Source organism: Drosophila simulans, chromosome X (assembly GCF_016746395.2).
Source record: "Drosophila simulans strain w501 chromosome X, Prin_Dsim_3.1, whole genome shotgun sequence".
In the NCBI taxonomy this organism is placed as follows: domain Eukaryota; kingdom Metazoa; phylum Arthropoda; class Insecta; order Diptera; family Drosophilidae; genus Drosophila; species Drosophila simulans.
The window spans coordinates 20,532,705-20,545,228 of record NC_052525.2 but is presented as its reverse complement, the minus strand read 5'-3'; the positions used below and the strand labels follow the sequence as shown (position 1 = coordinate 20,545,228).

Here is a 12,524-nt window from a genome sequence, read left to right as displayed (position 1 = left end):
GGATTCTTCACTTAATAAATAGAAAATAAAACAAAAAGTATTTGCTGAACGTGATGTTTGAATTCAAATAATACTTCTTAAGATTGAAATAAGTCCAAATGGGGAATACTCCTTAAATGGGATGTTTGCATTCGTAGCAAGTTGTTGATTAACTTTGTGTTCCACATACATATCTTTTGACCTATTTACACCCAACATCCTTCGATTTATAGGCCCTAAGAGTTCGCGTAATGTTTGAACAACAATGGAATTTGAAGTACACACTTTCCTGACGTTAGTTATAAAAGTGACATAACTTTTAAGCATTTTACTGGTGGAGACTTGACATAAATCCTACTTAATTCAAATTTTCCAAACATTCCATTTCTTTAATACTCTTAATCATGTGATCTTTGTAAATAACAACATAGATAATAAGAATAGTTCAATTATACCGATTAAATCAAGTTGTGCAAGAAGGATAATGGTACGCTAGTAAATAAAATAAAATAATTTCATTAAATAAAAAAAAAAAAACTTATAAGTGCATTACTATTGTTTATGTGACCCCCTCAAAGAAACATTGAATACGCCCATGCTTCTAACTGTTCTTTTGTTTCCCAGTTGAGTGTGCGTGACACGCAGCAGAAAGCAAAGCTGGTATTAATTAGCCCGTCTTTTCGGGATGTACTAATTGCAGCTCTGGCCCATCGCACAACTGTACTTATATCCAATGAAATGCCAAAACTATGTAGGAAACCCTTCCCGAAACACTGAATCCACGAATTAGTGCCACTTTTGAGAGCCAGTCGGCCGTGTAAAGAGGGCTATAACGCTCGCACTTTGTACCTGGACTGCGCTAATGGATCGGAACCCAAGAATGATATAAGCACGAGAATGAGTTGACAAATCTAACGATTCCCGGATGAAGTTACAGATTCTCTTAAGGTCAATATATATATTAGGATGAATGCTTGGCATATAAACCTAACCTTCAAATCTATTTTAAATATGCATATGGATAGTCTGTTTCCGACTTGTCAAATAAATATAAATTGATTTTGAAGTGAAATCGAATAAATGTTCGTTTTGCAATTCACCATAAAGTAATTTTAATAAATTAATGTGTATTATGTTTAAGTGTTTGGTATGTTAATGTAATTAAATTTGATAATCAGAGGTGTTAACCTAGCTTGTACAAAATACAGGAGTAGTTCAAATAGAAATATTGTGAGTGAATTGCACTTAGAATTTCTCAAAAGAGGAAATTCAATCAATTTGCGACACACAATGAAGCAAATCCGAAAGAGTCAGTGCGTCTGAACCGGTCTAATCACAGAATGCAAATCGCAGCGATTCCTCCATTGGAAACTGGACACCGGGTGACAAGAGGAAATTCCAGGAAGAGAGTGCATACAACTGCCAAGTGCTTTCGAATTCAAATTCGCTTGGGCCACGTCCATGTCGCCGTCCAGAAGCCCGTGTCCCCGCTCCTCCCCCGGAATTATGCCAACCAGAACCATTCTCATTCTGAGTCGGTTCTCCATGTCCATGTCCACGGGCCCAGACCACGCTCAAATGTTCAAATGTCCAAAAGATTCGCTTGGCTGCGTATCAGTTAGTTGCGCGTAATGCCCAAAGTCATTATGGCAAAAATCGCAAAAAGACTAAACGTTAAAAATGCTGAAATTAAAACTATATATACGAATTATGAAATTGTTTATCGGAATAAGGCGATGCGAGGCACAAAAACGGCCAACTAGCGATGACAATATGGAAACTGGAAACAAAAGTGGCAAAAAGTTAAGCTAAAGTAATTATAATTTAAAAACAAGCTCGAGACAAAAGAGCACACGTCACTAATCCATAGTGTAATTCTCTAGATACAATTACAAGATTAGAAACGATTTTATGAAACATTTAAATACTGCAAATGGGCATTGTTTTGGAGTTAAAATTTTTTATAAGCTTAAATCATTTCGGGTTCAGTGGTTGAGTTCACTCATTGCTTAATCATTTCATAGGCCAAAATCGCATCAATTTAGAAGGTGGAATTATATATAATAAAAATTGATTAATTGTTTCATAAGAAATAAAATCGTTTCTTTGTAAATGTCACAAGCCAAAGGCAACAAATAGGACATTCGCTCAAGAGTATACTTGAGTTTTAGCATCTTATTAATTATATTTCGGCCTCGTTTTTAAAAACCGTTCGCAAATTAAAATAGGTGCAATTTACAGTCTCCTTGAAATCATTCCGGGTTCAGTGATGGGGTTCATTCACTGCCGATTTCCATTAAGCCCAAGCCATTATTATAGACTGCTCCGGAATAAGTATACGTGGATGCGAAGTGGCTTGAGTCAGCTACTGGCTTCCACGTGCTACCGTAACACCCGACGTCCACTCCCACTTGAGGCACGCATGCGACCGCCTTCAGTTGGAGAAGGGTTGCTGGGGGAAATGGGGATTCCAAGTGGTGCTGGCTCTTTCCAATCGGTGAATAATGACTGATTTCCAATCGGGAATCGTGAACTGTCTATAGGCTATTTAACCATTCTATTTCGATTTGGATTCTTGCTTTTATATAATTTATTCAAGTATAAAATTTCGTTTTTTTTTAATCGTATATGTATGTATATATCACGTGTCTTAGCTTAGCTCTATGAAATAAGCACAAGTATAAATTTATCGAGTATGATAACTACCAAATTCATTTTCCATTTTTCCACACTTCTTTTCATGACAGCAGATACCTTTACGGAGAAAAATTCAGTCGCCTAATTTTTCAATTCGCCCAACAAAAATGTAAACCACGTTTAAAACACATTTGCCGCAGGATATACAAGACAATATTTTACATACTATTCGCTCTGCGAGTACCGTGTATAAATAGAAAATTACTATTTTACACATATGTACAATGTACATATAGAAAACCAATTAATTGACTTATAATATTTAGTCTATAGACTTGGTGCGACTTGTATAAATAAATAAATTCTTCGCTAAGCAGATCGCTTTTACAGCAAATCGTGGAAGTTCCGCTCGATTCGTCGACGGGATGAGCTTAGTGGGCGGCGCCCTTTGGCCTCGACAAGGTCACGACTGAAGCCAATCAAGCGCCGCCGTTCGAGCCGGGGTCGAGAGTCAAGCGACAAAAATAATGATAAAAATACAAATAAGCAATGACCAGAGGCGCTAACAAGTTTCAGGTGGCTCCAAAAGGTGGATTCTCCCGCTGGCTCGGCGCAATCACATTTTGCAGTTGTCAATAGAAGGGACAGGGGACAGGCATGTACTTATAAATCTCTACATTTTACTATTTGCCTAGTTGGACAAACAGCAGCCGCGAGGGAGGGGGGTATGGGGAGCTGAATGCCACTTAAGTGCCATTATAAGACTACGATTTGCAATATAGACAAGTCATGATTACAGTTATCTTGACAACCGGTTTGGGTTTTCTATATTTTTTGTATAGATATAAAAAAAAGGCAAGTTGAATGCAAGCTACTGCTGCAGCATATTGAAATACTCAGTCAGGATCTTCTCCTCCTTGATCAGGGGCAAGTCCAGGTATTCCATGTCGCTCATGTTGAGGTCGGAGTTAAAGCGCTCGTAAGCCTTGTAAGTTTCAATCTCGTCGCGAGCATGATTGATAACAGCTTCGATAAGGGGCGCTGGCAGAGCAGCTTCGGTCTGCCCGGAGGCGGTCGAAGTAGAGGGGCCGTCACGGTTTTGCCCACCAGTTTTGGCCATACGTTCAACGTGCTTTAAAATCGTAGTCAGCTCCTCCTCGCTATCTATGGCGCACATCAGACTGTCGATGGCCTCTTCGATGTTATTTGATGCATTCTCTAGGGCCACGCGCGAGTCGTTCTCGTGGAATCCCAGTTGGAGAAGCTGAGCCAGTTTGGTCTTGTCTATGGTGACCGGAAGCCGGGGCAAAGCTCCATCAAGTTCGTCCGATTCTGTCTGCAGCAGTTCCACCTAAGAAGAAAATATTTCTATAATTTTTTACAAACACATGTTATCCATTAGCTTATAGTTAAAACAGACTGATCAATTCAGTTCATTTCAACTTAACTATTGAATATATTCTTGGCCACACTTACCGCTTTTAGGATATCATTATTAGCGCGCTGCAAGGCGAGAGTGGCCAGTCCGCTTTCGAATCCCATGTCATTAAGGCTGCAGACACTGCGGGGATTCACCCAGGTGCAATCTTTGGAATTGGAGCGCTTCAAGCGGCGCTCCATAGCACGCTCGGACCCTTTGTATTTCTTGCGTGCATTCTTGAGCTGCTGGCGACGCTCGTGAATAAACTGCACAGCCTGCTCGACGGCGGTGCCGCCCTTGCAGGAGCGCAGGGCCATACGAGCCTCGGAAGGATCAAAACCCATATCGACCAGGAGAGCCAGTTGGTCGCTGTTGATCTTTAGTTCGCTTAGCAGAGCTTTGGCCGCTTCGAAGCACTCAAATGCCTGATTGCGAAGATTCTGGTGGAAGAAGATCACGCCCTGGAGCAACCTAAGCCGCATAATCAAAGCTCTCTCGGGACAGTTTTTGCCCTTCAAGGAGTACAGCCTCTCGAAATTGTCGCCATAGCTGATGCCAAAATTGCGACTGCATTGGGCCAAGCGACGCTCAGCATCCGGGAGCTGGGTAACGTTCTTCAGGCAAAAATAGCACCACACTATGTCGAGGTTCAGCATAGCATAGTTATCCACGGACTCTAGAAATTTTGAGTTACAGGTAGCAAAATGCTCGTCGGCCTCCAAAAGAAGGAGCAGAGCCTCCTCAAAATGCTCGCGATTCATTGCCGCACGGGCCTTCTCACAGAATCCCATACCCATAAGCAGGGCTTTATGCTCGGAAGGCGGCAAATACACTTGACTGCCATTCTGATCCTCCATCTAGGCATTACAAGAAAATACAAGCAATTGTCGTGATTTAAAAAAAGTATTAGTTCCTCGTCGGTTTAGACGTAACCAAAATACCTCCACAAGCAACTTCCCTTGGTCAAGGGCCCATCACTCGATTGATCCCGATTTACTCACCTCTATTAGGTTATTCTTCGAGGACACCACCGCCTGCACATCGGCCCTGATGCGATTGATCCTTTCGTATAGGGCTTCGCCAGTATTATCCCCATCGCCCACAATGACAATCAACTGCTGATTGTTATTCAGCTTCTGGTCGGCCAAAGTGGCATTGGCGGACACCACTTTGCCGGAAGCGATGCACTTGACGTGCGCAGCATTCGGCACTTCCAGTTTCTTGGCTATGTTTGCCAGAAGTTCGGAGCCCATGATGTCCAAGCTGCACTTCACCTCCACCATTGTGGCACCGCTGTGCTGGTCAATGCGGCGAATCTTGAGCGTGGCAATTCCTGTGGAGCTGAACTCACGTCGGGCGGCCAGCGTACGTAGCGCATTTTCCTGCAGCTCGGTCAAAATGAACTTGCAGCGATCTATATGGATGCTCAACGTGCCGGAGTACTTGAGCGCCAGGTTCTTGAATGAAATGGATACACGTCTTATTATAGAATCAAATATTATATATTATAATAATGAATGAGTATGAATGCTGGTAATGTGCCATTCATTTGACTACTATTGCTCTTAATTTAGTTTTAAAATCCCTCAAACCTCTATTTATTGAAAAATTAATAATAATTCAAGAAAGCAATTACATTTTCACACGGTATTCTAGGCGGTATAAAAGTCAAAACGAAACGGATCGAAAACCTATATAAGGAAACTAACTAATATCTTCGTATCCAGAATTATTATAGTATAATAGGATTTTAATAGCTTCGTTTGGGAATGTCCTCTTGTTTCTTAAGTATTTTTTAATCGGACAATAATATCGTATGATACTTCTTAAGCGCACTTAAAAATCAAACTGAAATAAGTGTTAAATTATATAAAAATTGCAAACGTTCTACAATAATATGATGTTAGCTGAAGGGGTATATAAGTTTCGGCTGGCCGAAACTAACTTCTTACTAGATTCGTTGAAAAGCATGTTACATGTAGAAGGAATAGGGCATCTAGGTGTGGGGTGGTGGACATATAGTACGTACTTCCAGTGCTCCCTCGATGCTACCGAGATCTTCGGAGTAGTAGGGCTCCTCCCATAGCTTCACGCCATCGGACTGGAGGAGAGCGCGTATCTGGATGAATAGGTTGTCGTGGTGCGACATGTCCAACAATGACCTTGCAAAATGTGTGGATGAAAATGGCGTGGGTAAGTTACACACACGACACAAAGGAAGCGGGCATGCTCTTAATATTTACAATTTACAAGTGATGTGGTTCTTCTTCTTCCTGGCACATGTGTTTCCGCGCGCGACAACAAAGATAATCGTGGGGTGGGGAGCAGTTGAGTAGAATATGATTTTGGGCGAGTGCCAAATAAGCACTAATTACGGAAATTAACTTATTTGATGTGAACTGTGCTGCGTACAAATGCGATGAGCTCTGCCTGGTGAAATATCCGCAAATACGTCTTTATTGCCGTTTGACAACTGCCACTCGATATCTATCGGATCTCGCAGCAGACGGCCATCTGTCAGCCACAGCTAAACACTCGCAAAAGCTGACTGACATGGACTTTCTGCCCGTTAATAGTCAAAGTCTTCAATTTTTGTTTTTTATAAAAATGCATTCCCAAACAGCAGCTGTTCTCGATGATTTTATTATTTGTATACCTTTTAACGCAAGAAACTCATACTTCAGTTTCACCGTCAGTGCGGCTGATGTACTTAGCAATCAGCTGTTTTGCCGACAATTATCTATCGATAGTCAACTGCCAACTTTTTAGCGGCGCTGTTTTGAATTAAAATTCGAATTATTATTATTGTGAAAAATACACTCGGTTCCACAAGAAATATTGCTGTTTTAATATTGTCTCGACAGTAAATACTACCGCCGTTGTAAGTATCAGTGAGCAATTACTTATGAGAAATAAGCTTTTGCTTAGAATACCATTTCTTAGAACTCAGTTGTCATATAATGCACTTAGTTTTTAGAGCACGCCTCACATAGGGGCAATACAGCTGACGCCTTTGGAGGACCAACCCCCGTCGATCGAGCTGACCTCCTCCCCCACTTCATTCAGTTTCCAGGTGGCAGGGCAGGCTCCGTCCCACCTGTCACATTTCGCCGTTGGTGGTGAGTGTCTCGCGCTCGTGCTCGTTTTACCTGGAAAGTTCAGTTACTCAAACGCGGCGCATGCAAGCGGCGGTCAGAGGTGCTATCCTGCGATTCTCGATCCCATCCGAACCTCCAGTTCCTCCAGGACGGCATGAAGGTCCGCCAGGTGCCGGCGAGCACGACCACGGTATCGTTCCGGGCGAAGCAGCGGGATGTGGGCGGCATCGGCATGCCCTGCGAGCGGGAGCGGAAGCACGAGGCCGCAAAGCGGGAGCGGGAGGAGCAGCTTAAGCAGGAGCGGGCCACAGCGGCGGCGGCGGCGTCAGCGGCGGCACAGCGGGTGCGCCAGCATAATCGTAGGCTTAGCACCGAAGGCGATTCCGCCAGGCGGAGAATACCGCAGTCCAGGGAGCGACTCCAAGCAGGCGGAATGGGCAGACCAGGACCGGGCGGACCATCAAATATAACTAGAGGTGGGACTATTACTATTATAATAATATTAATATTTTTATTATTATTATAATTATTATTTAAATTATTATTATTTTTATTATTATTATAATTATTATTTAAATTTTTATTTTTATTATTATTACTATTATTATTATTATTACTATTATTATTATTAGTAGTATTATTATTGTTTATTATTATTATTATTATTATTTTTTATATTATTATTAAGATTATTAAAACTATTATTATAATAATTTTTAATATTATTACTTTAGACTAGAAAATACCAAAATTTGCTATTATGTTGCATTTAGAAGGACACATAGACAATAAAGCCAAATAAAAACTTGCAACTAATTTATCCATATAGTTTACTCGGTATCCATAACAGAACAAACTATATACACAAATTTGTTTCAAAGATAATCTTAAAAATTAAAATATTCAGTACAATAAACCTTTTCGAACTTAATAGCGAATCGATTCATTTTCACTGATAATAGCATTTGTTTTTCAGTCACGCGGGGATCATCATTGCCGCCGGAGGTTGGAGCACACGGATCCCGCACAGGAAGGCCTATCAGAAAGCACGTACCTATTCCTCAGGATCAGATTGAGGAGCAGGATGACTCCGATGCCAGGGCGGAGCGGCTGAGGCAACAGCTCGAGGAACTGGCCGCGATGTCGGAGCACGAGTTCGAGGTGAAGTTCCGGCAGTGGCTGGACCAGGAGGGGATTGCCCGGGAGATGCACTCTCACCTGCGAGTGGAGCTCATTCACTGCTTCAATAGCACGGCACTCGGTGGGTTTGCTAATCAAACTAATGAAAGATATTTTAGTTTAACTTACGAATCCATCTAACCATAAATGGACCCTTTCCAGGCCAGCTTTTAAGCAAGGCTGCTGGTGCGCAGATGGCTCACTCCCATGCTCTGCTCCTCTCCCCACTGTCGATGGTGCTGCACACTCTGGTGGCGGAGTTTCTGCACTCCCAGAACTGCCACTTCACACTGTCGGTCTTCTGCAGCGAGACCCCGCATCGCAGCAAGCTGCCGGACTTCCGGAGTCGGCCGGAATTCCGATTCCAGACGGAGGAACTGCAGAGGGTCGTGGCCGCCATCTTGGGAGAAAAAGAGGCGTTGGCGGATCCGGAATTTGGAAAGCTGACGGAGGCGCACTACGAGGAGGATCTGGCTGGACAAACGCAGTGCTTGCTGATGGCTCTAATGCGAACGCTGGTGGAGATCAGGAGGGCCGTGCCCGAGCAGGAGGTGGAACATCCGGTCCCTGTCTCTCTGCAAGACACTGGCTGTCAAACGGAGCCGTCTGCCTGCGTAGAAGCTCGTCCCGAGGTGGACACCACTGGTCTGTACCAGGCGGAGGAGCACGAGCTGATTCTGGGCGCAGATGGCCGAAGTGTCTTTGTGGGCGGTCGCGTCTCGCAATCTCTGCACTCCGTGGAGCAGCAGCTTAATCAGTTGATAAAGAACCTCCGCGATTTGGCCAAGTCGTGTGCTCCGCCCGTTGAGGTGATATCCTCGGAAAAATTCGAGGATCTCCTAATAAAAGAGCTGCGCGAAAGGGAGCGACTCTTGAAAGCTGGCCAAGCATTTAAACCGGGCGAACCGGTCATCAAAATTGCCACCGGGGACAAGGAAGAGGAGCAGGAGGTAACCAGTAGCAGGAACCAGAAAGATGTGGTTCACTCCAACCTGGGACCCATTCTAGTGCCAGCCCTGAATGTTGCCATTCCTCAGCTGCCCCGTCTCCACAGTGAACAACTGGCCAGCCTGGCCGTGATCCGCCAGTCCCTCGAAAAGGTTCAGAAAAAGAGCCGTCAGCCGCAGGGCCGGATGTACGTCTCCATGGAGCGAATGGAGACCCTGATGGGGGATGTGTGTGGCTGTGTCCAACTACTTAGCAACGTTCTCAATCTCTCCATGGAGCAGGAGCACTCTGTGGGCATGCACAAGGGCTTCAAATTGGGCTACCGCGAGGGCTTTGCCCACGGCCACTTCATGGGCCTGCAGGAGGGCCGAAAACTGGAGCAGTTGGAGCAGAAGAAGTGGCAAAAGGAAATATCACTGCCCGAGAAGCGGGAAAACTCCGTGCAAACGGAGAGCACGATACCCACTGCAAGTAGAGCCACCCAAACATCGATGAAGTCAGCTCACACGGAAAATGTCATAACTCAAACGGAGCAAGTTCACCTAAAGGACGCTGGGAATCAGGCTAGTTGCGAGCCGCCAATCTTACAAAAGTCCTACGAACAGTGGATCCACGAGATGCTGCACAGCTTCAGTGGCCAAGTGTTCCTCGAACGGGTGGAGCTCTCCCTGAACAAGGCACTGGAGCTGCAAAAGGAGCGGCTAGACGAACTTCTCCAGGTGAAGTTGCGACACCAGGCCGAGATGCTTCGTCTAAACAGACGGCAGAACTCCTGGCGGGTAAGTCTCTCGAGGATTAAAACAACAATAAGCTGCAGCCATTATATTTATTCTGCAAGCGTAGTACTAAATATGTATTCGAATTCCAGACCCTGTGCAAGCGTGTGGAGCGGGACTCGCAATCGTCGGCGGAGGCGCGCGACCTCGTGAAGCAGATCTTCCGGCTCCTGGAGCACTACGAGACACACCATCAGCAGCTGGCGGAGAAGATCCAGCAGACGGAGCTTGCGGCGGAGCAGGCGGCTCGCATCATGCCCATGTGGGCGGATGAAACTGGTGTTGGCTCCGCTTCTGGCAACTGGAACACGGCGATGTCTACCACGCTCATCTCCAGTGAGATTTGCACTCCGCCTCTGGCTCAGCCTGCCGCTGATGAAGCGCTTCTCGGTGAAATCACTGGCAAGGATGTTGTTAAGCCCCATGTGGAACAGCACACGTATCCTGACCTGGGATACCCCTATCAATTGTTGGCATTGGCTCCGCCAGGTGGAGTTCCAGTTGCAGGCACCTTTGTGCCTGTGACTCGCCTTCCTGCCCACTTGCTTGGGGCTTCTGAACACCCTGTTCCTCTGGTCCCAGTTGCAAGGGTCTACAGTGATCCTACGAAAACGTCGAGACAACCAGTTTTTCGGAGTAGCGCTCCTGCAGAAACTGGCGGTGGTCATCCCGTAGACGGCGAAACCAATGCTTTCACATTCCAAGGAGGCCCCGTATCTGGGAATCTGCATTCAACGGAAAATAGAACGCAGTGAGTTTTTAAATTTGCAAATCTTTTACCCCGTGTTTAGTCATATATGTGGGTTGTTTCCAGAGCTCCTGCTACTCCAAGACAACAGTTTCCTGTTCCTTTACATGATCCTGCTCCTCGGGACCATTCACCACGTGCATCACTGGCGCCGTCCGATGAAACGGTACCTCCAGCAGGACCTCCTCAACCTTCTATTCCTCCGAAACCGCCAATGCACTCGGTGGCCACCAACACGATAAATCCACTGCCTCCAAAAGCGACGCCTCTCAAACCGTTAAATAGACAACTTTCAGAAGGGCCGAGCTTTGAGGAGGCTCTACTAAGTGCCAAGTAAGTTTGTGAATTGCGTATACCTACGGATAGTATTCCTTAAATTGTGTAACTTTCATTAGAAGCCGAATGCTGCAGTTGGAACAGGAGAGCGACCTATTGGAACAAAGTTTCCTCAGCTACCTGGAGAAGACCAAGCCGAAGACATCCGCCCACAAGTCATCAGAGGATGCCACAAGGGCCCGGAGAATCCGCACCAGCTGCCAGCGGGAACGAGAGCAGATGCATCGCACTATGGACGGTTTCCGGGATTGGCATCGACGCGTCCGCAAGGAGGACGCAGCTAGTGTGGCTCAACTGGAGGAGCTGCGCAACCAGCGACTTTTACCCGGTCCCATCTTGGACTCCAAGGGGTCGTCGCCGCTGTGGCTATCGGAACTGGACGAGGGCCACGAAGACGACAGCTATCCCTTTACGAATGCCATCACCGAAGCCAGGAACAAGGTGTTGGGCAGGATAATGCCAGTCAGAAAGGAGGAGCAGAAGGAGAAGCAAACCGTTAAGAATTGGCTAGCAGATCTGCCATTGCAGATTCCTGAAGCATCTCCGAAACAGGATCGCCTTCTGACCAATGTTAAGCCCGCAGTAACGCGGAGCAGCTGCAATGGTGAGATGAACGTGCTCCTAAAACGGGCCAAAGATGCCCTCGGCCTGAGAACACCAAACCCACTTCTGGATAGCAGCAGCAGCAGTTCCAGCATGGAGCTGCCCTCCTTGGGGGCCGGCAGATCGCCCAGCACAAAGTTCCAGCAATCCATGGCCAGGATGCAGATGCTCTTTGGCGGCGCAGAGGCAGTGAAACCTGCAGTGCCCGCAAAAACAGGAAGACCTGTGAGTGCACCCACCGCAGCATCGGAACCGGGGTTGTGTGCACATTTGGAGCTCCCGAAACGCCCCCACACGGCGCCCACTCTTCACACAATCAACGAAAATGAACCAGCCGTTCATCATTTGGATGTCTCCACTTCCAGTTCTTCGCAAAGCACTTTGCCCCGAAGATCGTCGGGCGAAGCTTTCGAGGATTTGGTCATGAGCGCCGTGGCGGATGGAGCCCAGCGGCGGAATGCGGAATCTAGCACGGAGGTTTCGTACAGCCAGGCGTTCTGGAAACGCATAAACCTGTGAAACAATCAAGGAAAGAACTAATTAATATGTTTAAACTGATAAATTATCTAATTAGGTTCCAAAACTCCCTTTATAGAGTCCGCCGTATCTCCGTAAATCGGAATAGATTTGTGTTTGTGGTTGTATATCTCTTAATAAACATTAAAGTGTAACATTAGAATTAATGTACTTTTTTTTAACAATATCCGACATTCATCGATATTAAACTGAGTCATCAAAATAGGTGTCAATAGATTTAATCCATCCTAAGACGTGCAAGAGGGCGATCCTTAACCACAATT

General features: G+C 45.6%; 2 protein-coding genes and 1 long non-coding RNA gene across 6 annotated transcripts; 2 read left to right on the top strand and 1 right to left on the bottom strand.

The window, feature by feature from the left end:
• Positions 1-40: 40 nt before the first annotated feature.
• Positions 41-2,047, top strand: LOC27207354. Of its 2 annotated transcripts, none has more exons than XR_005544679.2 (3): positions 41-466; positions 604-1,126; positions 1,188-2,047. It is a non-coding gene; the product is annotated as an uncharacterized LOC27207354 (long non-coding RNA). The 2 variants fall into 2 exon arrangements; XR_001600387.3 differs by having other exon boundaries at positions 293-466; positions 680-1,126; positions 1,188-2,046.
• Positions 2,048-3,409: 1,362 nt separating this feature from the next.
• LOC6726572 (NEDD8 ultimate buster 1) lies at positions 3,410-6,543 on the bottom strand. Of its 3 annotated transcripts, none has more exons than XM_039297875.2 (5): positions 6,280-6,543; positions 6,066-6,220; positions 5,038-5,493; positions 4,093-4,893; positions 3,410-3,967 (listed from the first exon to the last, which is right to left on the bottom strand). In XM_039297875.2, the coding sequence occupies exons 2-5, from the start codon at positions 6,183-6,185 to the stop codon at positions 3,488-3,490; spliced, it is 1,857 nt and encodes a 618-aa protein (XP_039153809.1). In that variant the 5' UTR covers positions 6,186-6,220; positions 6,280-6,543; the 3' UTR covers positions 3,410-3,487. The 3 variants fall into 3 exon arrangements, with proteins under 3 accessions (XP_039153809.1, XP_039153810.1, XP_016040241.1); XM_039297876.2 differs by having other exon boundaries at positions 6,066-6,214; XM_016174236.3 differs by having other exon boundaries at positions 6,066-6,198.
• Positions 6,544-7,012: 469 nt separating this feature from the next.
• On the top strand, positions 7,013-12,417 carry LOC6726575. Its single transcript, XM_016172287.3, has 6 exons — positions 7,013-7,610; positions 8,111-8,395; positions 8,476-10,040; positions 10,130-10,788; positions 10,852-11,118; positions 11,181-12,417. Exons 1-6 carry the CDS (start codon positions 7,289-7,291, stop codon positions 12,241-12,243), a joined length of 4,161 nt encoding a protein of 1,386 aa, XP_016040240.1. The 5' UTR covers positions 7,013-7,288; the 3' UTR covers positions 12,244-12,417.
• The last annotated feature ends 107 nt before the right edge of the window (positions 12,418-12,524 follow it).

What these genes read in the sequence shown, in the direction of transcription:
- LOC6726575 (XM_016172287.3), top strand. Translation starts at nt 7,289, where the DNA reads ATGAAGGTCCGCCAGGTGCCGGCGAGCACGACCACGGTATCGTTCCGG. An exon ending in TCAACGGAAAATAGAACGCA is followed by an intron (nt 10,789 to 10,851) that starts GTGAGTTTTTAA and finishes GGTTGTTTCCAG; the next exon opens with AGCTCCTGCTACTCCAAGAC. An exon ending in GAGGCTCTACTAAGTGCCAA is followed by an intron (nt 11,119 to 11,180) that starts GTAAGTTTGTGA and finishes AACTTTCATTAG; the next exon opens with AAGCCGAATGCTGCAGTTGG.
- LOC6726572 (XM_039297875.2), bottom strand. Translation starts at nt 6,185, where the DNA reads ATGTCGCACCACGACAACCTATTCATCCAGATACGCGCTCTCCTCCAG. An exon ending in CGAAGAATAACCTAATAGAG is followed by an intron (nt 4,894 to 5,037) that starts GTGAGTAAATCG and finishes TGTAATGCCTAG; the next exon opens with ATGGAGGATCAGAATGGCAG. An exon ending in ATAATGATATCCTAAAAGCG is followed by an intron (nt 3,968 to 4,092) that starts GTAAGTGTGGCC and finishes TTTTCTTCTTAG; the next exon opens with GTGGAACTGCTGCAGACAGA.